The 26,260-nt window shown below is 42.8% G+C and overlaps 1 protein-coding gene across 2 annotated transcripts in view; it reads left to right on the top strand.

The window, feature by feature from the left end:
• The window catches only part of BBS7 (Bardet-Biedl syndrome 7), a 52,648-nt gene that overhangs the window by 1,663 nt on the left and 24,725 nt on the right, over nt 1-26,260 (top strand). For both annotated transcript variants that reach the window (XM_054990529.1, XM_054990528.1), the window contains exons 2-8: nt 2,322-2,387; nt 4,145-4,207; nt 7,871-8,046; nt 10,966-11,152; nt 12,573-12,645; nt 13,797-13,913; nt 23,823-23,953. In XM_054990529.1, the coding sequence (XP_054846504.1) occupies nt 2,322-2,387; nt 4,145-4,207; nt 7,871-8,046; nt 10,966-11,152; nt 12,573-12,645; nt 13,797-13,913; nt 23,823-23,953 (813 nt within the window). The remainder of the gene's footprint in view (nt 1-2,321; nt 2,388-4,144; nt 4,208-7,870; nt 8,047-10,965; nt 11,153-12,572; nt 12,646-13,796; nt 13,914-23,822; nt 23,954-26,260) is intronic.

Below are 26,260 nucleotides of genomic sequence, written 5' to 3'. Positions count from 1 at the left end.
TACGTAACATACTCAGTTCTTAAATATTTTAATATAGTGCAGCTGTTGTGAAATTCAAGTGTAGGTTTTAAGCATCAAAATCCTCTTAAAGTTGATTCTCTTGTGTAAGAGGTTTGCTACTGCTAAAGCCGTGTGAGCTGTGGTTAGTTTCACTCTTGAATACTTCTATCTGTTCTCTTACTTTTCACATCCACTAGTATTTATTATTACACAGTTATGAACGTTTTAGTTTGTCTTGTGCTCCTCTTTCAGATTTCTTGGATAGAGGAAGTCTGTCCCTTTTGAGTATTGACAGATTCCATAAGAGAGAGGGTTTCTGTAAATCTATAGCTTTGTTGAATGGAAACATTCAGTAGATGTTGCTACTTCAGGCATACTGGATACAATATACAATCAGCTGGATACAATATACTTGCTGATGTTTTCCTGACTAAATTAATGCCAAAGGCAAAGGAGCATTACCCTGTGCTGAAGCTGGTAGGTAACCTTACCACTGGTTGTATCCTCTGTAGCAAAGGACTTTACAATGCTTAGCAAGTACTAAGAAATAGGGAAACTCAAAAGCACATTTATGTGTAACTTATTTTTGAAATCTTGGCTTGACTTTACTATATACATAAAAGGGAAAAAGGTGGTTTGGTGTTATCTATACCATCTTTTAGTAATAGAAAAAACTGGTTTATGATCTCCTGCAGTTGTCATCCCTGTATGGCTCCCTCATCACCTAAATGTTTCATTAACTTCTCATATAAAGAATAACAAACTGTTTTAACTAATTTGATTTCTTCTTGGATCATGTGAACTTTGGTTAATAATAAAAATATATTAAAGACTTATTTTTTGAGACCTATGCAATTTTGAAACTTCTTTAAGACACAGTATATTAGTGGTAACCAGTACCATGATCTTTACAGTGGGGAATTCTGGGGTTTTTTGCCTTTCTTCTCTGTACAACTGCAAGCATTCTCTGTACAAGTGCAAGCATTACAATACTGAATCGATTTATTTATTGGTTGTTTTCCCCCATGAAAGCAGTTCAAGGCCACTTACAATATAAAACAAACAAACAGAAATATATTAAAAACAAAGTTAAAAACACATTAAAAGTGACTAAACAAAAGCCATCCTAAATAAGTCTTCTGCTGCCTCTTGAAGCTAGCCAGCAAAGGTACCAGATGCACTTCCTTGGCCAGAAGGCCCTTGTGTACCCACCAACAGAGCTTCTTTGGTTGATGGAGCAGTCAAGAAGGCCTCTCTCTATGATAGAACCAATAATTTGGGAGTAGATCAGTAGCCAGTGTAATTGCTGTAATATCAAGGTCACATGTTTCTGCTAGCTGGCCCCAACCAGCAGTCTAACTGCAGCATTCTGCAATAGTTGCAGCTTCCAAACAATCTTCAAGGGTATCCCCATGTAGAGTGCATTGCACTACTCCAATCTAGATGTAACTAAGGTGTGGATCACGGAACAGGCACAACTGCTGAAGCTGAGCAAACGCACTCCAAGCCAGTGCAGCCACCTGGCATTCTAAGGTGATTGCTATGTTAAGCAGAATTTCTAAGCTATGAACCTCCTTTCAAGGGGAGTATAACCCCATCATAGGCTGGGGAGCTCTCACATCGCTGGTCAGCCTTTCTGCTAACCCAGAGAACCTCTGTCTTGTCAGGTTTAGGATTCAGCTTTTTCACCCTCATAAAGCCTATTACTAATAAGTACTGGTTCAGAATGTCAGTAGAATTAGATGGAAATGAAAAGTAGAGCTGGGTATCATCTACATATTGGTGACAGTGCAGCCTCCTGATGACCTCTTCCAGTCGCTTCATGTAAATATTAAATAGCATGGGGGATAAAGTTGAATCATGTGGGACTGAATAGGCCGGTGGCCATGGGGCACAGCAGGAGTCCCCAGGTACCACCTTCTGAGCCATGTCAACCTGATAGAACTCAAACCACCATAACAAGGTGCCCCTTGGTCCCAGGTCTGAGAGGTGACTCAGTAGGATTCCAGGGTTGATGGTACTGAAGGCTGCTGAGAGATCCAGCTGAACTAGCAAGGCCAAACTTCTCCTGTCTGCTTCTCCGTAGAGGTCATCAACCAAGGCTGTTACTATTATTTATTCTTTTATATTAGATTTTGGGCCTATAACGGTGCAACCTTTCGTGAATATTCTTGTGACAGAATCTTAACCGTACCTGAGTCTTATCATATAAAGTAGATTTAAAAATAACCACTTAATATTGTTTGTATAACAATCATGGCAATTAATTTTGAAAGACTTTAAAAATTTATAATAAAGGCTGGATTGTTTTCCCCAATTAGGTGGGAGTGACATCTCAAAAAACCATGAAGTTGCTCCCTGCATCAGGACGCAAGGCAACACAGAAGGTAGAGAAGTTTATTCTTTTATCATATGCAGTGTTTGGTATTTCTGTCAGATACGAGTGTTACAAATACAGATTGTATTTTGAGTACAAATAGCTGATATAAAATAGAAATGACTTACTTGACTTTTAGGAGCTTTTATGTCTAGTTTATTTGAGGGATCCTTTAAGAATGTATGAATAATGGGCTTATATTTTATTCTTATAGTGTTCATAATTTAAATTCTTAATAGCATTCATTAAAGAGACTTGATAATCTTCTTAACTCCAAAGTTCAAAACTTCTCTGTGTTGCACAGCACATTCCCAGAGACAGTAATATAGTTTGTTATTGTTCGGTTTTATATGAGTAGACTTGGTTAGTTTTTATTTTGTGTGAAGTTCCAAAATTTAGATCTGGCTTGCAGTGCAAATATTACCATATTTGGCAGCGCTGTATTGCACAGGATAATTTGTTGCTGTAAACCTAGCTAACAGATAGTTTTGTGCTGTCCAACTGAGTGTAATGTAGGCCCCTCCTTTAAGTGGGAGATTGGTGCATCCACTACATGGTGATCAGTTTTTTATTTTTATTTATTTATTTTATAGCCTGCCTTTCTCACTGAGACTCAAGGTGGATCACATGGTATAAAGCAATGCAGTCTAACAGCATGAGACATCAAGAAGCAGTGTAATAGGACTAGGATTACAAATTAGAAACAATGCAAAAAAAGCATCACATATGATATGTCAAAAATGTAGAAACAGAATTACAAAAGTAGAAAATAGTGTAGTAAAAGCAGGATAATAATACAAAAAAGAGGTAGTATATACCATAAGTCCTGACCTGGATGGCTCAGGCTAGCCTGATCTCAGCAGATCTTAGAAGCTAAGCAGGGTTGGTACTGGTTAGTACTTCGGGGGGAGGCCACAAAGAAGACCAGGGTTGCTATGCGCCTCTGTTACTCTCTTGCCTTGGAAACCCCAGCAGGGGTCACCATAAATTGGCTATGACTTGATGACACTTGACTCATATAACATAAACAGTGGCATAGACTATAAAGGGACCCATTCCCTTTATAGAAGCGCCTTTCAGAACCATCCGGTTCCCTTTGTAGTCACTGAAAGGGGTGTAGACTTAGGTATCAGACCCAGAGTTTATTGGCGCTGTCATTCAAAGCTGATTATCTTTTGGGCATTTTGTGCCACAAAGGATGGTTATACACCTTTTGTGCTAGATATACCTAGCCACAAGAAGTGTACAGACATCATCATTTTGTGTGTATACTTCCCAATCCAGCAACAGATCATACCAGAAACCATTAGGAAGCCCTCCATCCTCAGCTCACTTTGTTGGAGCTTGGCCACTCGTAGGCTATAGGTCTCTGACTCAGGCCCTGACCTGATGGTTCCTGTGGGGAATCCCTTGGTCTTTGGCCACTCCTTCCATGATTCTGGCTTTCTCTGGTCTCTCCCTCAGCTTCCTTGGAAGTTGCCTGGCTAGACCAGTCACAAGATGCTGGGGCATCTTCTCAAGACAGCTGTCCTAAGCTCTCCCTTAGGGAATGCTTACTCACTCTGGTCTCCAGATGTACCTCAGAGCCTCTGGAGGTTGCAGCTGATTTCAGTTCTGGAAGCTGACAGGTCCTCACTGGCAGTATGGGGTGGGAGTAAGAAGCAGACAGGTTTTACAGGATAGCATCTTCCTGAAATGTAAAAATAACTTTCATTTAGATTCTTAACAGTAGTGTGTCAACATGATTTCATATTATCTTCCTTTAAGGTTGTCATTGGCGATCAGGATGGTGTTGTTACTTGTTTTGGGATCAAAAAAGGAGAATCTGTGGTAAGTAGTTTTCTATAATTGTTTGCATAGTTCTTGTATAATTATTCACATTTTCCTCATCAATAACTTTATTAATGTATAAGCTGTTAAAGGTTAGTTAAGGCACATATTGGCTTGGGAATTTTTTTTAAAGTTTAGAAATTTGTGTTTTTATTCCAGACATTTAGAACAGAGAGAACAGGATCAGACCAGAGGCATGTATATATCATTCACATGCACACTGTTGTAATTCGATGAGAAGCTTCTTCAAGAGTATCTTCCCAAAGATCCTTCAGATTCCTTTTTTAACTTGGGAGAGTTTTGAATGTGATTGGCAATTTTGGTGAAGAGAGCAGCTTAAATAATAGAGCTGCCTCTTATATTTGACGTGCTGGTTTATCACATTCCTAAAACACGGATTTTGCAGTGTTTAGTATCATAATCAAAAAGAGTCCAGTAGCACCTTTAAGACTAACCAATTTTATTGTAGCATAAGCTTTCGAGAATCAAGTTCTCTTCGTCAGATGCATGATACAGAGACTGGTCAAATACAGAAGAGGAGGGAAAGAAGGGGAGGAGAGAGAAGAGGCAATTGGGGGTGGGGAACCAAAACATTCCTTTGCTAGTATATGTAAACATCTCCTTTTGGTGTGTGGATCAGTTGGCTTCAAAGGAGTTTGCCCTGTTAGTTTGTAGCAGCCAAACAGCTAGACCATCCAATTCCAATGCAGTATGAGCCTTCAATAACCACAGCTCTCCTTGCCAGATGCATCTGACAAAGAGATCTGTGGTCCCCGAAAGCCCACGCCAGGTGCCACTGAGCTCCCCCAGACCCCACCTCTGTAAAGGAAATCTGTTACCTGTGATAATGTAATAACCATTCATAGTCCCTATTCAGTCCCAGCTTGACAGAGTCAAATTTGCATATGAATTCCAGTTCAGCAGCCTCCCGTTGGATTTTGTTTTTGGAAGGTTTCTGTTGAACTACAGCGACCTTTAAGTCTTTGATGGAATGTCCTGGTAGATTGAAGTGTTCTCCCACTGGTTTCTGGACGTTTCCATTTCTAATGTCAGATTTGTGTCCATTTATTCTTTTGCGTAGAGGTTGGCTGGTTTGTCCAATGTACAGAGCAGAAGGACATTGTTGGCACATGAGGGCATACATCAGATTGGAGGATGAGCAGCTGTAAGAGCCAGAGACAGTGTAGTTGATGCCATTGGGTCCTGTAATTGTATTACCTGGGTAGATATAGGGGCAGAGCTGGCATCTGGGTCTGTTGCAGGGCCTGGTACCTGTGCTGGTGACTCTGCTGGCCGATTCATGGTTGTGAGTGAGAAGTTGTTTAAGGTTGGGGGGCTGTTTGGCTGCTACAAACTAACAGGGCAAACTCCTTTGAAGCCAACTGATCCACACACCAAAAGGAGATGTTTACATATACTAGCAAAGGAATGTTTTGGTTTCCCCCCCTAATTGCCTCTTCTCTCTCCTCCCCTTCTTTCCCTCCTCTTCTGTATTTGACCAGTCTCTGTATCATGCATCTGACGAAGAGAACTTGATTCTCGAAAGCTTATGCTACAATAAAATTGGTTAGTCTTAAAGGTGCTACTGGACTCTTTTTGATTTTGCTACCACAGACTAACACGGCTAACTCCTCTGCATCTAGTATCATAATGTGGTCTTGAAGTTTCCTTTGAATATTGTTCAGCTGTGTAAAATGCAGCTGTGCATTACAAGATTACATGTAAAACCTCCAACTTTTACTTCAGCAGCTACAGTATTCTCTGTGAGCTTTCAGGCATAATCTAAAGTGCTGGTATAAACATACCAGGCTCTGGGGAATTTGGGTCACATCTACCTAAATGTCTCTCCCAATGTGTTTGCCTTCTTTCCTAAAGATCAGCCATGGAGATCAGGCTGATCTTAATATGAGTCATCACTTAGGCTTGCCTTGCCTTCCTCAAACGGAAAGTGAGCTGGTGGGAATAGCTCAGGTATGAAAGCACTTCTAGGTGGTTGTTTCTGTTAAAATATTTCTGAGGTGCGATACTTATAGTACTTATAATCCTTATAGTACTCGTATATAAAAAGAAATGCAAGTGGCAGTAAATGTCTTGTATCTGTGAAATCCTTGCAGAAAATGAATCTTATTGAGACTATATATGACTCCCTCTCTATGACCAATCTCGACACTGAAGATAGTTTCAGGCAGGTAACCAAGTTGGTCTGCAGTAGAACAACAAGATTTGAGTCTTAAAGACCAACAAGATTTTCAGGGTATACAAGTCACTTGTATCTGATGAAGGGAGCTTTGACCCTTGAAATCTTATACCCTGAAAATCTTGTTGGTCTTTTATGTGCTACTGGATTAAATATTGTTTCCCTGCTGGAGTTGGCAGGATTGTTTCCAAATTCTTAGCTGAAGGAATTTAAAACTTACTGGCTCTACCTTTACCACTCTTTATTCCTCTGGTAGAGGAGTCCCATGGCACAGAGTGGTAAACTGCAGTACTGCAGCCCAAGCTCTGCTCAAGACCTGAGTTCGATCCTGGCAGAAGCCAGGTTCAGGTAGCTGGCTCAAGGTTGACTCAGCCTTCCATCCTTCCGAGGTCGGTAAAATGAGTACCCCGGTTTCCTGGGGTAAAGTGTAGATGACTGAGGAAGGCAATGGCAAACCACCCTGTAAAAAGTCTGCCAAGAAAATGTCGTGATGCGACGTCCCCCCCTGGGTCAGTAATGACTTGGTGCTTGCACGGGGGACTACCTTTACCTTTTAGAGGAGTCCTTAATCCTGTTAACAGTTCAAAACAAACCAAGGCTCCTGTGAAACAGGATTCCAGTTTTATCTCAGAGTCTAACATAATCTATTCCAGCATAAGATTTCTATGGAAGTTAACTCTGTTTGCTATATAATGAGGCTGAATAACAATTACCAATTCTGTTTCCAATTGGTTACTGCCAGGCCCATTCCTTCAGCTTTGTATTGAGGCGTAAGCTGTCTTGGACAGGTTCTTGGGGAGGCAGCATAAAATTTTTCTAAATAATAATTGAGTTGTGAATTTTCTTCCCCCAGAAGGACAATAGCTCAAGTATACATAATGGCAGTCGCATTCTTTACCCACCACCAAGTACCAGTCTTTCTAGATGTGATTGATAGGGCAAGGGGAAAGTTCAGATGAGGGGAAACTCATGAGCACTTAAGAGGTAACAGAACAGAATTGCACAAGAGTGAAGACATAGTTGTAATTGTCACATGCAAAAATGCATATTTAAACGGTCACTTTCATTAGATTTTCGAGGTATTGAGCAAGGACATTGTGACCCTTAATATTAAGAATATCCGATGAAGTATCTCCTCAGAGAAGCATCCAAGCCCTCTCTATTCTGTCAGGCTTTCATGTTGGGATGACTTCTTTGGTTTTATTGGTTTTACTGATTTTTTTACTGACAGCTTCTGAGATGTTACTGTTGTGTATATTTGTTGGTAAATGAATGCTGCGATCATTAACTGATTTGAACTGTAAGCTACTGAGTATTTAAAATAAAGTGACCACTTTCTGAAATTTTTACTATGTGAAATCGTTAAAAACACACCAAAGAAATCTCTCTCTTTTTTTGATTTATAGTAATAGTATGCTATGTTTTGTAATGGAACAGAATAGTATTTCTTACTTTCTTTTTTTAAGCCAGTATTCAAGACTTTACCAGGAGAAAAGATTGCAAGGCTGGAACTGGGAGGTGCCCTGAACACACTCCAGGAGAAAATTTTTGTCGCTTCAGGATCTGAAGTTCGAGGTTTTACTAAGAAAGGGAAACAGTTTCTTTCATTTGATACCAATCTCACTGAGAGCATCAAAGCTATGTAAGTATGTTGAAAAATCACTTGAATAGTAGTTAGAAGTGTCGTGGGCGTGGTCATTAGGTGTTCCTCTAATAAGTGAATCAAAGAATGTAATGTCCTTTAAAAATGAAAGCAGTGAATTCCAGTTCTATTGTTTGCCTTGGGTATTAGCTTTATTTTATTTATTTTTATCATTGAGTTGGATCCAGACTAAAATTCCCATCTGCAGAATGGAACTTTTGTGCCTCCCTCTTCCCACTGTAGTCCACTGACCTCCATGAAGTACTGCTTTTGGGAGATATGGGATTGAGACCATTAGGAATGGCATAGGAGGGTCTGCAGCAAGAAAGGGGAATTGGTGGGAATTGTCAATTCAGTCTGGGTCCAATCCACTGGTTATTTCTGTAGCTCTCTAAAAGACAGGTTTTCGATCATACTTGCATATGAAGGCCTTCAGCAGTATACGTGCATGAGCTCTGACTTAATGGGGGTTGTTAAAATAATAAATGTGGAGATTAGCTGAGTCATTCAAATATAATCAGTTGAATCAAAAGATAAGGTTGAAACAGTGCTTCAGCTGTGCCACAATTAAATTAAATCTGTCTTCTAATTGAGTTTTCCACAGAACCATCTGTACCTTGTGTGCATATTACTTTAATCTATTGTAATTGATTCAGAGGCAAAACATAGGGTTGTTTGACATAATTATGCTAATTTATTAAATATTGATGCATCATAAAAATGTGTTGCTTTTATTTACACCCAAATGTGCTTATATATTTTATTCCTACAAGCAGAGAGATAGCAGTAACAGTTAGTGTACTAGACTTATTAAAAGTGCATAATATGGCCTGGGGTTTGGGAAGTACCTTTTGTTCTTTCTTATCTTAAATGTTGAATATCTTAGCTAAACCTGGGGATTCCCCCCCACTCCCCAGCCCTTTTGAGGGTATTAACCACTTTAGCAAAACCAGTGTATGGTCTCGGTAATTTTTGTGATTGGATTTGAACTTTGCATATTATGTTTCAACTTGTGCTTTCCTTGATTAAATTGGATCTTGCCAAGGGAGTGGTTTTTACTGGCTTTGAGTGGATTTATTACTTTCTTGGTCTGTGCTTTCCACTGTAGTGCCACATACCTAATCCATGAGACGCTGGTTCTCTCTTGATAATAAATCCTTTTTGCTTGCCTGTTTGATGTTAATAGCTTTAGATATAAGCATATCTTCCAATTGAACATACACACTACATGCATCTGACAAAATTACCTCTGATGAAAGTTCACACCGCAGTACATTTTCTTAATGTTTAAAGTGCCACTTGATTCCTGTTTAATTTTGCTGTAGCAGACTACATGGCCATCCCTCTGAAAACTTTTTGTTACCGTATATATGTGGTAATGTAAACAGGGTATTTTCTGCATGCCCTTATACCTGGTTTTCTGGGTATTTGATTCACAAGGATTAGATCTGCTTTGGGCCTTTGTAATTCCACGTTTGAGAGAGTTGAACCAATGTCGTGACTGTTTATTTCTTCTGCACTAGAAAAGTGGCCCATTTCTGCTGTGGGCTTTCTGTTTCATCCATTGATCGGCTGAAGAAACATTCCACGGTTTAATTTTTTTTTTAATGCACCAGTGTTGCAACATAGTTGTTTAAAATTTTTTTAAAAGGATTTACTTCTTACTGCCAAGGTTAGTGTGCATACAGAACACACTTTTTAGTCCGTTCTTAAAATTTCTGTTAGCCAATTTGTACCTGATTGGTTCAGGAAACTTGCAAGGATTTTTTTATGCACCAATGTTGCAACACTGTTGCTTAAACTTTTTTTTAAAGAAAAAACTGAATTGGTCGCTGGTCATCTAATCAGGATGCATGGGGATAAAGGGGCGGGCAAAAGGCAAGGCCAGGCCTCACACCAAAGAAAGCATTCTGCACTTCAGAGCAGTAGAAAAGGGCAAAAGTCCAGTAGCACCTATAAGACTTAACAAATTTTGTGGTAGGGTATGAGCTTTCGTGAGTCACAGCTGGGCTCTTGCTCTTTTCTGTTGCTACAGACAAACTAATACGGCTACCCATTTTGCACTTCAAAAAAGCTGTGGTTTGACTTCGTTGAAAAAAATTCAGGGTATGTGTCGTGTGCAGGGAGAAAAACTGTAGAAAACCCAGGGAAAAATTGATTCTGCAGCTGATGCAGGCTTTACCATGTAGAATGCAAAAAAGTCTGGGAAGCAGTTTGGAGACTGAGTCGGGGTATTTTGACTTTGCATTTAGAAATCTGGAGAGAAATCAATGCAGTATGGGGCAAGAGCCGAGGGAAAAGCTCAGTGTGGAAAAGACCCAGTAACAAAACTATTATTGTTAGTCAACTCAGGGTTAAGTGTGTGTCTCTCTTCCTCCATTTTCACCTTCATGGGAAGTGGCTCAAAGGGCTACTGATACACACATTTATAATAATAATAGTAACATTTGATTTATACACCACCCTTCAGGACAACTTAACGCCCACTCAGAGCAGTTCACAATATATGTTATCATTATACCCACAACAATCACCCTGTAAGGTGGATGGGGCTGAGAGAGCTCCAGAGAGCTGTGACTGACCCAAGGTCACCCAGCTGGCTTCAAGTGGAGGAGTGGGGAATCAAACCCGGTTCTCCAGATTAGAGTCCTGCCATTCTTAACCACTACACCAAACATGCATGTCATGTGTAGTTTGTTCTTAAGGCTGTGGTCTGATGGACACTTTCCTGGGAGTAAGCCTCATTGAATATCATGGGGCTTACATCTGAGTAGACATATTTAGGATTGCTTCTTAATTGTCCTGAACAGACTTCACAAGTTATAATATGGAAGCTTCTGTTCACAGTATTAAAAAAATTATCATGTTCGGTGACAATTATGTTGTGACATTATTGATTATGATGATTGTTATTTTTAGGTATATATCTGGAGCAGATCTCTTTCTTTGTGCAAGTTATATCTATAATCACTACTGTGACTGTAAGGACCAGCACTACTACCTGTCAGGAGATAAAATCAATGATGTTCTCTGTCTTCCAGTAGAGAAACTGTCTTGCATCACACCAGTATTGGCCTGTCAGGATAGAGTCCTTAGAGTTTTGCAGGTAAACCTTATTTGTTTGTTGTCATTATCATATATTTGTTAGCAGTAGAGGGGAATAGCAAATACATTGTTATGAGGTCTAAAAAGTATTTTATTTTGAGATTTCCCCTCACCTCAGAGAAGTTACAGAAAGCATACGTTGTGCTGCAGTCAACACACCTCCCTTTGGTAGGAACTGCAGCTGATCCTTACTTCATGGTGCATGTACACGTTACACATTGATTGGAGCACAAATAACATTTCCCCTTTACCTGCAAGAATGTTACATTTGAAGTGGCGTTAACAGAGCAAATATTGGGTGCATTGAAAATTACAAAGCATTCCAGGATTGTTTATCTTCAAGCCATTTATATTTATGTCTAATATGTATTATATCACTCAAATACTTTATTTTGTAAAATATATAAATAATAGCACTTATACTACCATCCCAATATTATAAATTAATAGGCTACATTGCAGTAGAGATTTCTGTTACTTTCAGTAAGTAAATCTTTGCAAAGTAAATTGAAGCTATTTTGTTAAAAGGATCAGTAGCAAGATATGATCAGTTTATTTAATATGTTTGCGCATATATAGAGAGAACAAGCATCACATCAGCTGTAATGGCAAAATTTATAATGACCTATTCTTTGCTGATAAGTCTTCTTTAATGTTTGATGCTGAGTTAACATTTAGTTCAAACTTTCAGTTCTTTCAGAAACATAGAGCTAATACTTGGGAAGGCCTTCAGATTCATGAAATGCAAAAAAGATGGAGAATATGCGAAATTAATTGAATAAAATAAACCTGTTAATAGACAAAGATTTTAATGAGCTAAAATAGGATGAGTAATAAACTCACCAAGTGTGGCTCAAACGTTTCCCTTTTATTTGAAAATGCTATGGGTGGGAACGCCTGATCATTAATGAATTTAAAAAAGTTGTTTGGCTGGATTTCAGATACTACTTTTGATACTTTGTGGCAGTCTGCTAGAGTTTTTTCCCCTGATAGTCCTGGATATTGGAAAAGTTGCCTATTTCTCCAAGACTGACCATGATTAATAGCCTAGATCTTTTAACTGTAGCTTCCATGATCTCTGTAATTAGTTTCCATGGCAGCTTTTTAAAAAAGCCCTGTGTTAAGCACACATTGCTTGGTGAGGCTTTGAATGCCTATATTCATCTCCACTTTTTTTCCCTGCTCCAGATTGGTACCGTTCCTGGTCCCTTTCTTCTTGCACTCAGCTTTCCTTTGCCCTTATGCCTGTCCTTTTCATTGTTGTAAACACACTTGGATAAGAGCATGACTCTGGTTAGAATTGAACGGATGTGTTTTGTTTCAACCTGGGATCAAAGCAGGGGCACAGTAAATGTCCTGCATTTATTTTCCACCTAATAGTGTATTTGTGTTAATAGTGTTCCCTGCTTCATTTTCTTGAGGGATCAGATTTGCTGTATGAAATGGAAGTCTCTGGTCCACCTTCTGTTCTGGCTTTGAGTGATGGAAATGGTGGTAAGTATAACGGATGCAATATAGTTATTTTAAAATAAAGAAATAAACTTTGTTTCAATGGAAAATTTTTAATAATATTGTCCTGGTTCTTGAACTATATATAACTAAATGGGGTTAGAGCTCTGTACTTTCTGGTAATTCATTATGCATATATTATAATAACTTAATTATCAGCAATATTTGTGGTATTAACCAGACCATTATTGGGCCACAGTAAATAGAAGTTATAGTATGATCTGTGTGGCTCTGCTAACTTTATCTTACTATAACTAATATAAAGAGGTGGTGGAACTTCTTTTGTCTCTGGAAGTGATCTGGGACTGGTATAGTGCCAGTGTAGATGAATTCCTATAGTGGCAGGCAACTTCTCAGCCATCCGTATTTCTAGAAACTAGGGTACCTGACATCATTCTAAGTATTATTGGCCAGAAGAGTGCTGTCATAACTCCCTTTACCATGTGCAGGAGAAAACACCAGAAGTCTCTATTTTCCCTAAAAGGGTACACATATGCCCTCTGGCTTATGCTTGTGAGCATTTTAAAATTATTGGACCACACAAGTCATAGATTGTGACTTTCTAGAATGACCTGATTGAGTTCATTTCACGTTGGTCCTATTTAGACATTTAAGATCCTAGACTGGATCGCTTGTCTCTTTTAACTTCAAAGAATACAAGTAACGTCGGAGGGGGAGATTTATTGGAATCCTGACATAGAAGAAGGGAAGTTTCTACACTCAACCCCTGCCCAACACCCTATTTCAGTGTAAATATGTTGCTGGAAGCACTATTTGACCCTCATAGGCAAAACCTATGGGAAACAGTCTCTGCTGAAGCTGGGAGGAAGGGATCAAGTGGCTGTTTTGTCATGGATCCCTTTGGAGATTTCCAAAGCTCTTGTTGCCTTTCTTCTTTGAAGAAGAATGTTAAAGATAGTAACAGTGGCTGTTTGTGGTATATATTGGCATGTGTTTTTTTGGGATTGACAGTATAAAGCAGTATTCTCTACAATAAAGCAGCTTTTTGTGCCATAATAATACATTTAAAACACATAAGAAACATTACAAAAAAAATACCAAGAAGTTCTGAAAATCAGGATGCAGAATCCTGCTACATATACTGCACACAACATAATTTTGTTTTGTATTTGCAGGTGACTCTGGTGAAGAAGTTCTTTTTGGGACATCTGATGGTAAAATAGGTTTGATAAACATTTCCACAGTTTCTCCAGTTGAAAAGTGGAAAATTGGAAATGAGAAAAAAAGAGGAGGTAGGTATCTCTTTGTTTCTTCCCAGATCATTGTTATGCCGTTATAGAGGAGGCAGTAAAAATGCATTATTTCCTTTATAATTGCTATTCCCAAGTGCTGTTATTTAGTCTCCAGCCCTTTCTATTGCAGAGATATAACAAGAAAGTTCATCTTCGTTCTTCTGTGCCTCCACACATGGGGACTGCGCAGGCGCAGGCCAGCCGCCGGAAGATTCTTTACCGCTTATCCAGCTCCGAAGGGGCTGTTCGTCGCGCGCCTCAGCGACCGTTTCCCGCCCAACGGTCACATGCTCCTCCAGCGACCAACGGCCCCTTCCCTCAGTTCTCTTCTTGCCGCCGCTTGGAGAGAACGTCCGCTCGTAGCTCCGTACTTTAGTGTGTTTGGATTGCTTTGGACAACTGACTTGGATTTGGACTTGACTATTCTTCTTCTTCTTGGATTGGACTGGTATTTGATCTGGTGTGTATTGACTCGGACTGTACCTGACGACGCGTTTTTGCTTGCCCCTCGTGATGGCTTCTAAGGCCCTCTTTAAACACTGTGCCCAGTGCCGAACAAAGATGGCCCAAACTGACGGGCATGATCTTTGTCTCCTCTGCCTGGGGGAAGGGCATATTGTAGAGACGTGCAAATACTGCCAAAAGTTCACTCATAAGGCCAGGCAGGAGCGGTCCGCTTGCCTTAAGGCCTCGCTTTGGCAGAAAGTCCTGGATGGCGACGGGACTCCGGGCCCCTCCTCCGTAGTGAGAAAAACCCCGACTCCCTCCCCGAGGGCGAGCCACACCTCCACCCCTACAGGAGTGCGGTCGACGGGCTCTGCAATGTCTGCCAAGTCGGGGGCAACGGCCCGTTCGGCGGGTACGGCAGTGTTGAGGGCAAGCTCCGGGGTGAGGTCGGAACCGGGGAGGTCGGCTCCGAGGGCGGAACCGAGAGGCTCGGATCCGACGGGAGCAACCCCGGCGTCGTGCGGGGAACCCACACCAGTTCCGGGACCTGAGGCTGCGCAGCAGGCATCGGCAAAGAGGGCGCCGGTTCCGCGGGCTGCATCCGAACCGGCTCCAAAGAGAGCGAAGAAGAAGTCGAAACATCATCGCTCTCGATCCCCTCGGCGCCGAGCGACGGAGGAGGCGGTCCTGGTGGCTCCACTTACACCTTCGCCCCATCTGGACTCCCCCGACCACCCAGTCCTTGAGGAGCAGGTACCGGATCCGGGAGCGTATGTGGTCCTATCGAGCGGGAGGCGTTCACCGTCTCCGGAACCGAGCCCGGCGCGCCGTCATCATCGGATCCGACAGACGAGGGAACCAACACCTGCCTCCCCGGCCTTGTCTTCCCGGAGCCAATGCTACTGGTCTGAGGAGAGCGTCGGATCCGAGCATTCCACGGCCGCTCAGCACCGCCAAGCTTCCTCCATCCCCGGTGCTTATCGCTGCCAGTGGAGAGGAGCCCCGGCCGGGTTCGATGTGCCGGATCCGAGGCCATCGACGTCAAACCAGCGTGAGTGGTTGCCTCCACCATTCCCGGAAGGTGAGGTGTCGGCTCCGCCTTCTGAGGAGGATGACGAGGGTGCTGGATCCGGGTACCACTCTGAGTCGTTCTCTGAACCATCCCTGGACGACAATGTCGGTCCCTCCACGAGCTCTCCCTTCGAGGATCTCTGCATTTATGCAGACCAGATGGCACGTATGGCGAATGCCCTGGAGATTGACGTGTCATCGGTGGTCCCCAAAACAAAAGATAAGCTGTTGGGGCGGATCTACGGTGAGAACCCGGCTACCGTGGGTTTTCCCATGCTGGAGGGCCTGGAGGAGATTGTAGAAAAAGTCTGGAAGGTGCCGTCGGATTTGCCTGCCACTTCGAAACGCATCGAGCAAATGTATAAAATTAAGCAGGGTACGTGGCAATCCCTCATCAAGCATCCTCAACCATCGTCCCTGATAGCCGAGGAGATTCAGCAAAAGAGGTCAGGCCCCCCCTCTGTTCCACCTGATAAGGAGGGGAAGAAGATGGACGCTTTAGGTAGACGTCAATACTTGGTGTCTGCTCTGGCCCTTAGGATAGCCAATTATCAAACGATTATGGCGGGCTATCAACTCTACCTTTGGGAAAGGTTGGCTGCCTATGTCACGGACCTCCCTACTGACAAGAAGGCAGTGGTGTCACTACTGCAGACGGAAGCAATACGATTATCGAAGCAGCAGATGAACGCGGGGAGCCATGCGGCTGACACGGCTGCTCGGGGCATGGCTTCAGCGGTACTTCTAAGAAGGCACTCGTGGTTGCGCTCGACTGCTCTCCCACAGGGGATGAAGAACAAGATCGAACACCTGCCCTTTGAGGGGGATTCTCTTTTTTCGACCACTACCGACGAGGATCTAAAAAAGAAAAAGGAGGACAAGCAGACGGCTCGTTCGCTCGGTGTGACCCCGGCTGACAGACCTGCGTTCAGGCAGCAGTATTCGCCTAGGTACAATCCTTACCAGTACCACGGCAGGTACCAGTCTCGTTCGTACTTCCAGCAGTACCCGTCTTCGCAACGCCAGTACACCCCTACGCACCACCAGGGCAAGAGGAGTAGGCTGTTTAAGCCCCGCTCGTCTCAACCTCCGGCCCAGCAGAAGGATGCACAGGGGGCGGGGAGGCAGTACTGAAGGTCCGGCCCTGCGGCAGCCCTGAACTTTTCGGACAGATTAAGACCATTCCTGGTTGAATGGGAGTCAATAACATCTGACTCATGGGTCTTAACGATTGTTAATAAGGGGTATGGGCTGGAATTCATTGAACTGCCGATGTGTACTTCACCGCTGAGAGCGGTGAATAATACTCTGGTTGAGTTGGAGAATGAAATCAAGTCACTCTTGGCTAAGGGGGCTGTGGAAGAGGTGGCATATGAGGAATCAGAAAAGGGGTTTTTTTCCCGCTTCTTTCTGGTCCCCAAGAAGGATGGGGGTTTACGCCCCATTTTAGATCTGAGGGGCTTAAATGCCTTTCTGAGGGTGACCAAGTTTAAAATGGTTACATTGTCGGCTGTGGTTTCCTTATTAAAGAGAGGGGATTGGTTCGCTGTCCTGGACTTAAAGGACGCCTACTTCCATGTGGGGATCTTGGAGGAGCATAGGAAGTTTCTGTGCTTCGTGTATAGGCATCGAGTATTTCGCTACAAGGTCCTCCCCTTCCTCCCCTTCGGCCTATCCACAGCCCCGCGTGTGTTTACTAAGTGCGTGGCTCCTGTGGTGTCCTTTCTTCGTGAGCAGGGATGTACCATCTATCCCTACCTCGATGATTGGCTTATAACTGCAGGTTCGGAGGCTAAGCTGCTGCAAGATGTTGGGTTGGTGCTGGACACTTGCGAGTGCTTAGGTCTCCTGGTGAATTTTGATAAATCTAAACTGACACCTACCCGGGTTGTGCCTTATATTGGGGCTGTGTTAGACTCGATAGAGGCCAAGGCTCTGCTGCCCCCGGCACGGGCAAGGTCTTTAAAGGGCCTAGTGTCCTTATTTCAGAAAAACCGGTTCCAGTCAGTACGCATGATTCAGCGCTTGCTAGGACATATGGCGGCTGCTACTTCTGTGGTGCCCTTTGCTAGGCTGCGAATGCGCCCGCTCCAAAATTGGTTTGTAAGGAAGTATGATGCTCTGCTACACCCGCCATCTTTCAGATTTTCCATACCTAGGGTCATTCTTTCCTCCCTTGACTGGTGGTTGTCGGATGGGAACCTATTTAAGGGAACCCTATTTGGTTACCACCATCCCGAGGTTTCAGTGACTACTGATGCCTCCCTGCAGGGCTGGGGGGCCTACTGTGGTGCGCTGTGTGTTCAGGATGTGTGGTCTGACAGGGAAAAGAACCTTCATATTAATGTGTTGGAACTAAGAGCTATCCGTTTTGCACTTATATCCTTTACAGCGCTTTTGCAGGATCGGCAGGTGCTAGTGCAGACGGACAACACCACCGCCATGTATTACCTGAACCAGCAAGGGGGCACGGTATCCATGATCCTCTGCAGAGAAGCCACATTCATTTGGGAATGGGCTATCAGGAATGGGGTGACGCTTCGCGCCATACATGTAGCAGGCTCAGACAATGTGCAGGCAGACGCCCTGAGCAGGGTGCACATGCTGGATCACGAATGGGAGCTCAACGCAGAGTGCGTTGGGCCGATCTTTCAAAGGTGGGGCCGGCCAAACATAGATGTGTTTGCGACATCGGCAAACGCCAAGGCCAAGGTTTTTTGCTCACGGGCAGGGAGCGATCCCCTCTCTATTGGGGATGCCTTCCAATTTACTTGGGCCCGGGGGCTACATTACATGTTTCCTCCTTTCCCATTGATACCCAGGGTGCTGTGCAAAGTGGAGAAAGACAATACAGACTGCATTCTGGTGGCCCCGTTCTGGCCGAGGCAGCTTTGGTTCCCGAAGTTGCTAGAGATGTCCAGTCGAACATACATGACCCTGCCACCCCGGCAGGATCTCCTCCTGCACGGGAAGCTCGTACATCACGAGCCCGGGAAACTGCATCTGACTGTTTGGCGGATTCGACCACGTCCCTAGAATTTTCTGAGCCAGTAGAGAGGGTCCTATTGAATGCAAGGAAACCCTCCACTTGACGCACCTACAGGGCAAAGTGGCGCAGGTTTGAGTCGTGGGCGGCCTCAAAGGGGGTTGTATCTACTAGTAGCCCTTGGGGAGAGTTTTTGACTACTTGTGTGAGTTGAAAGACCGGGGCCTTAGAGTGACGTCACTGAAGGTGCACCTTGCGGCCATCTCCGCTTTTCACGATCAGGTGGATGGTCGCTCTGCTTTTTCGCACCATAAGTCTCGCCAGTTTCTGAAAGGGATGCTTAATCTTTACCCTCCTGTGTCACCCCCTGTGCCCCAGTGGTCTCTCTCCCTGGTCCTTGCCAGGTTAATGCTGCCCCCCTTCGAACCTTTGGCTACTTGCCCGTTGGACATGCTGTCTTACAAGGTGGCATTCCTGGTGGCTGTTACATCTGCCAGACGGGTCAGTGAGCTGGCTGCGCTTAGGGCGGATCCCCCATTCCTTCGTTTCCATGTGAATAAGGTGGTCTTGCGGCCATCTGTTGAGTTTCTGCCCAAGGTAGTGTCAACTTTCCACCTGTCACAGGAGATCTCTCTACCTGTGTTCTTCCCAGAGGCTACCACTAAGGGGGAAAAGGCCCTTCACACCTTAGATCTGCGGAGGGCTCTGGCCTTTTATTTGGAGAGGACTAAGGAGTTCCGAAACAGCCCCCACCTTTTCGTGTGTTTTGGGGCAAAGGATAAGGGCCACAAAGCGTCAGCACAGACAGTGTCCCGATGGTGGCCATTACTAGGGCCTACGCTTCGGCAAAGGTAGACTGTCCCCTAGGTGTCAGGGCTCACTCCACTCGATCTCAGGCAGCGTCTTCTGCGCTTCTCAGGGGTGTGCCCCTGATTAGTATTTGCAAGGCTGCAACGTGGTCATCAGCTGACACTTTTGTGAAGCATTACGCTGTTGATGTCAGTGCCAACGAGGATGTGGCTGTGGCCAAGGCCGTTCTCCACTCCTTATTTCCCTAGGAGTGCGTGGCGTGGTTTGCTCCAATAACGGAGACTAAGACACAGTATATAGTTGTATGTATATATTTTACTGGCTGTTGTGGGATTGGTACTTTGCTTTTGGCATGTATATATGTACATATAGAACTGTTTAACATATTGTTCTTGGTGATTGTATAATAAAATTTGGTTGGATTTCACCCCGCCTTCCTTATTGTGTGAAGCTTGGTACTCTCCCATGTGTGGAGGCACAGAAGAACGAAGATGAAAACAGGGTTAACATACCTGTAACTTATGTTCATCGAGTTCTTCTGTGCCGACACACAACCCTCCCTCCTACCCCGCTGTGAACTCCAATGCTGAATTTTTTATACATATATCGGCTATAACGTGAATTACTGAATTATGAGGTTATGGCTATAGGTGTTGGATTAGCGGCGGCAAGGAAGAACTGAGGGAAGGGGCCGTTGGTCGCTGGAGGAGCATGTGACCGTTGGGCGGGAAACGGTTGCTGAGGCGCGCGACGAATGGCCCCTTCGGAGCTGGATAAGCGGTAAAGAATCTTCTGGCGGCTGGCCTGCGCCTGCGCAGTCCCCATGTGTGTCGGCACAGAAGAACTCGATGAACATAAGTTACAGGTATGTTAACCCTGTTTTTCAGCCCATGTATCTGCACAACAGAAAGGGCTAGAGCCTTTACCTTTTTTAAAATGAAAGCTTGGCGTTCAGAGGATCTAGTAGATCGTGGCAACGGATTGTTATAAGATTATTGCACTGTAATATAATAGCAGTTGCTAATTATTTACCACCACCACCACCCCAGCATTCAGTGGCAGAGAGAGGAAATGGTGGTTAGTGTGGGGTGTGTGTGTCTGTGTGGATGTTCTGTTGCCACTGCAAGTGCATTCCAAGCAGCAATGAGAGATACATGCAGAATTGTTGTGGAGAGCAACCCTACTACAGAACAACATGTGCATAGAATTTAAGGAGATTATACTAATTATAACTGGATGAATGACATGTTTGAATTATAAATTCAATTATGTTTGAGTGTTGATAGCAGCCATGGGGACCAAGGGAAGGCAAATGGCATCACTGTGGGCGGGGCTTTCAAAAATGTTAATCTTCTTGTCCACATGGTGCACAAAGGTGCTTTTACTGCAATCTTTCCAAAAACATCAAGTTATCCCTGGTTTGGCAAACTTTGCAGCATAGCAAGAGGAAACCAAGAAAATGTATAATTGGGAGACTGTGTCATACAGATGCTCCAGAATAACCCATTTAATGAGTAATAAAAGCTGGTTTAAGGCATCAGTTATGAATTTAACCTGTCAGATTCACATGTGTTTACAAGTGGAGTGCTAGCACTAAGAAGTAAAACATTACATGATTTCACTTTCCAACCTTGGAAAAAACCCTCAATGACTCATTTCACCTTTTGCCCTTCTACATTTTCCCTAGTTCAAAAGCACAAGATTTGCAGCGAGTCTATTTTTGTCTTTTTTCCTCTTAATTCGGAGTTGATGAGTAAATACAAATGAAGCAAGTCTGATTGCAGTTCTTATCATGCAATCAGACTTCTCTTTAATTGTGCAGCTCTCATGAGATGGTAAACAAGAAATAAATAAAAAGGACAAGAATCCAAAAGGCCAACCAAAATCAGAAACAAAATCCAGCCATCCAGTGATTGGTAGAACTGTGGCAGAGTAGTTTAATTTCTTGAAAATAAGATTCTGATTTAAGGATTAGATGTCCCAGGTTCATGTTCTCCCAGCATGGAAAGGAATGTGGGGAACTAACTGTACTAAAAATGTTGTGTTTCTGTGTGTATTTGCATGAGAGAATGAGAGGAAAAGGAGGCAGTTTGGTGGGGGGAAAAGGAATTAGTAAAAAAGTTTATCCATCCTGCTCTAAAAGTTCAGTTTGAGAACTAGGTATAATTTATGGGGTGGGTGGGGGGTTGTCACTACTCATTTTTCTTCAGACCCTTAATGTTTTGCCCTGCAAAGTACTGTTTTCTGTGTACATTTTACAAAGCCTTAGATTAAAACTAGTTAGGCATCAGCTGCAAATTTAACTTGTCAGATTGACATAGATAATATACGTCTGTATAGAAGTGCAGTTCTGGCATTTTATATAGCAGCTATATCTTGAAATTCATATGTTAACATTTGTCATAATGTATGAAAGAGAAACTAGTTCACACATTGTGAATAGTGTTTATTTGTTTTGACACTAACCAACCATGCCTTGTGATAGTATTCTGTCTGAAATTATTTGTATATTTTTCTGTGCATCAGAATGAAACTATAGCTTTGGGACATTAATTCCACCCTGTACATATCTGCTTTACATAACAATAGAGACTTCAAAATTCTGTTTTAAAAAGCAGTGAGGAGGCACTATCAGTTTCCTTCTATGGTTGTTGTGGATTTTTCGGGCTGTATAGCTGTGGTCTATAGCCAAGACCACGGCTATACAGCCCGAAAAATCCACAACCATCGTTCTCTGGCCGTGAAAGCCTTCGACAATAGTTTCCCTCTAGATTGAGTGATAAGCTATTGATACACCATTTTGGTTTTTGTAAAATACTTTACAAATTACTACTGAGATTTAAAACTGAAACAATTACAACCTACAAACAGTATTCAGACCCACTAGAAAAATACAACAGATGCTATGATCAGCAAAAGACAGTAGAGACCTCCTCACCTCTGCAGGAGTATACCGCATACCCTGCAGCTGTGGACAAGTTTACATCGGGACCATACAGCGTAGCATCCAGACAAGAATAAAAGAACATGAAAGACACTGCAGACTTGGCCAACCTGAAAAATCAACACAACAAAAGGGAAAACCACTTCCTCAGAAATAGCAACTCCAACCAAAACAAAACAAAAAGGAAGTGCTCCAAATTGGACACAATACAATTCATATATATGTGAACAGTCTCATATGGTGTATTAAACATCAACATTCCATTAAGACACAAGTGATACTGCACAATAATAAAGTGATACAAAAATTAATTAAATAAAGAGTCCCATAAGTCTATGGCATATGGCATTCAACAAGCCGTCAGTATATGGACGATGAAGCGAAGCAATCACGATATCAGGCTGTTTACAAGACAACGTTGAACAAGGGTAGTAGAATGGGCAACGAGCAACCGCCAGCCACTTCCCTCTTCGCTCATTTCAGATTGAATATAATCTTTCCTCAGGCCAAATTTTTCTGTAAATTCGATGATTCCGTCAATCCTACTCATGTTACGCAGCAATATGCAGCAATGATGGAAGCATGTCCGACTTTTACTGTTATACACACTGAGTATTGCTGCGTAGCATGAGTAGGATTGACGGAACTGAAATGTGAGTATTTTTGAGATATGTGTGTTATGGCTTATATTTGGCATTGCGATATTATCATCTTAATCATCGAATTTACAGAAAAATTTGGCCTGAGGAAAGATTATATTCAGTCTGAAACGAGCGAAGAGGGAAGTGGCCGGCAGTTGCTCGTTGCCCATTCTACTACCCTTGTTCAACGTTGTCTTGTAAACAGCCTGACATTGTGATTGCTTCGCTTCATCGTCCATATACTAACGGCTTGTTGAATGCCATATGCCATAGACTTACGGGACTCTTTATTTAATTAATTTTTGTATCACTTTATTATTGTGCAGTATCACTTGTGTCTTAATGGAATATTGATATTTAATACACCATATGAGACTGTTCACATATATATGAATTGTATTGTGTCCAATTTGGAGCACTTCCTTTTTGTTTCAACCTGAAAAATCAGCAGTGGCTGAACATAGCCTAACTCAAACAGGACACATTATCTTATTCCAGGACACTAAAATACTGGACAACACTTCCAACTACTTTGTCAGATTGCACAGGGAAGCCATTGAAATTTATAAGTATAAGCACAACTTCAACAGGAAAGAAGAGACTTTAAGAATGAATACAGCTTGATTTCCAATCCTGAAAAACACCAGGATAACAAAATAGTCTGCATCTTACAATAGCCCTGCAGATAAGATTAGCATATCAAGCACCAATCCATATGCAAAAGAACCTCCTCAGGATACAGTGAAGCATTAGCACTCCATTAGCATTCCACACCCTGGGAAACTCTTACAGGATGACGCAACCCAAACCCACCTTCCTGAGTAGATATAAATTACCTGCTAACATCTTCTGCACAGTTTGACACTGAGAGATCTCTGTCTTTCTGTGCCACACCTCTGAAGATGCTGGCGAAACGGCAGGAACTACAATGCCAAGACCACAACGATACAGCCCAGAAAATTCACAACAACCATACTTACTCAGTTTGATGCTCATTTTCTATTTTCCAGGTATCTTATGTATGGATAGCTTTGACATTTTGGGAGATGGAGTTAAGGAATTGCTTATTGGCAGAGATGATGGAATTTTAGAAATCTATAGCTTTGAAAATGCAAATAGCCCTGTTCTCAGACATGAATACGTAAGTTTATTATGATAATCTCTGGAGGGGTAGCCATGTTAGTTCATTAACACCAAATACCAGAGCAGCTTGTTGCACCATAAAGGCTATTAAATGTTCTGTAGGATAAACTTTTGTAAGCCAGTGGTTACTTCATTGTAAACATAAAGCATTGTCCTCAGAGGCAGGTACATGAGCAGGTGTACGCTCGCACATAAAGAAATAAAATGAACAAAATGAAGAAATGTGGCTGTTACTGCAGAGATATGTTAGAGATCAAGCAATCTGAGAGACAAGTTTGCCAAATTACTGTGTAGATATCAGAATGACAGTAGAGCTATCTCTGCTGATGATGAATAGGAAAAGTAAGCTAAATAAACCTCTTAATATTTCTGGTAGAGTCATGCAACTTTCCAATCTGTAATTGAATATCCACGTCTAGGGAAACTGGAAATGCCCTCCCACTGTTTTGTGAGTGCTTCTGTTCTAATGAGGGCGGTCCCTTTAATTTGTCTGTAGTCCCTTCCTTAGGTTTGGAGCCTGCATGCTGTCTGTGCCTCATACAGGGAGCAGTTGTGCCTGCCAGTGCTCTTTTTTTTGCCTGGTCCTTTTTGCTGCCACTCCCAGCCTTTACACGTGAGCCACCTGAAAGTACGTTTCCTTGGGCATATCCTTGGCAGCTTCCTTTCCTTGCAGTCCTTCCTCCCCTCTCTCATTGGCCATGTCTTTTTATCAGGTTCTAGTCTGGGAAAGAGGCAGCTGCCCCACTCTGCTCCAGCTGCTTTTAAACTCAGCCGGGCCAATGGTAGCACAGAGCCCACGCACGGCTCTTGTGGCCCTCCTCCCTTACAATGGTATATGTGCTACTGTATTTAGTGTGAAAGAGAGCATGCTAGCATATCCCCTCTCCTATCATATATTCTGATTATCATCTGATTTATCCTGTTGGCCAAACCAATCTGTTGCTGCACAAAGGAAACACTCAGAAACAAGAAGCATTTTAATCTCCCTGGATATTCACTTACGGGCTTGTAGTTGTAGGGATTTAGTGATATGTTCATGCCATGTCTCCTATTATTACCTGTTGTTCACATACTGTTACAGTGCTATCAGCTGTAAAATTTTATAATTTGTAATGTAATGTTTATTTTCATTGTTAGCTATATTGTTGTAATTTGTAGCACAATTCCGCCTCTACAAAGTGAGTACATGGTGTAGTGGCTTTATATGTACTTTAGCTTACCCGTTGCCAAGTAGGATCAGTTGCATGCGTTTGTCCCTGTTGATCCCCTGGGTGCAGTACGTACACGGAGCCCTGCTTCTTCATTGCTGTAGCCATATTTATGCTGTACTGACTTGGCATGGCAAGGCATCTGACCCAACATCAGACAGCCTGGGCACATGTACATAAGTTATTCCTACTCAAATCATACAAAATGATGTACCCGTGACATGACCGTAATTGGGTTTGGGTCTCCTGAATGGGTAAGTTTGGCAATAAAACTCTTATATGTGGATTAGGGATGTCCTGTTTTGGCATCACAAATTGGGAATGAACATGTGCCATAGCCCTTACTGAGGATTACGGATATACCAGGCTGCTGGAAGGGAGCAGTAAATAACCCAGTAGATTAACTGCAGGCCCTGTGCAATAACTGCACAGTTACAAGTCGGTCAACATGTGCGTTTATTTATTTATTTATTTGTTTATTTAATAGTCTGCTCTCCCTGCAAGCAGACTCAGAGTGGATTCACAACATATAAATATATAGTAAAAACATAATAAAACATTGGTAGCAATAATATGATTAAAATACTATACTAAAAGCATCCCAGGCAGCTCGCATTACACCCCACATCTCAAAAACATCCCCAAGGTCTGCGGGCAGATGGCTGAAATTTAATAAGTACAGATCGGGGGATGTCTTCCCCACCCCCTACTGGGAGGGGCTGGTTGAGTGATTTGTCTGTCTCAACCACCATAAGCCTGGCGGAACATCTCCATTTTACAAGCCCAGTGAAATGATAGCAAATCTTGCTGAGACCGGGCTTCTGCAGACTAAGAGTTCCACTGGGTAGGTGCCAGGACCGAAAAAGCCCTGGCCCTGGTTGAGGCAAGGCAAACCTCCCTGGGGTCAGGGATCACCAGTAGCTGTTTATCTGCTGATTGAAGCAGCCTCTGGGGAATATAAGGCGAGAGATGGTCCTGCAGACTGTTTCTGCCTGCTTCTGTTTCTCAGGCTCTAGGACGTGGCTAGAGCACAGCTATATGTGTGAATTCGATCCCCCAATTAGACCACTGTTAGCTTTTAAAATTAATAGAACTAA

Source organism: Eublepharis macularius, chromosome 10 (genome assembly GCF_028583425.1).
Source record: "Eublepharis macularius isolate TG4126 chromosome 10, MPM_Emac_v1.0, whole genome shotgun sequence".
Classification (NCBI taxonomy): domain Eukaryota; kingdom Metazoa; phylum Chordata; class Lepidosauria; order Squamata; family Eublepharidae; genus Eublepharis; species Eublepharis macularius.
This window is presented reverse-complemented; position numbering and strand designations above follow the sequence as displayed.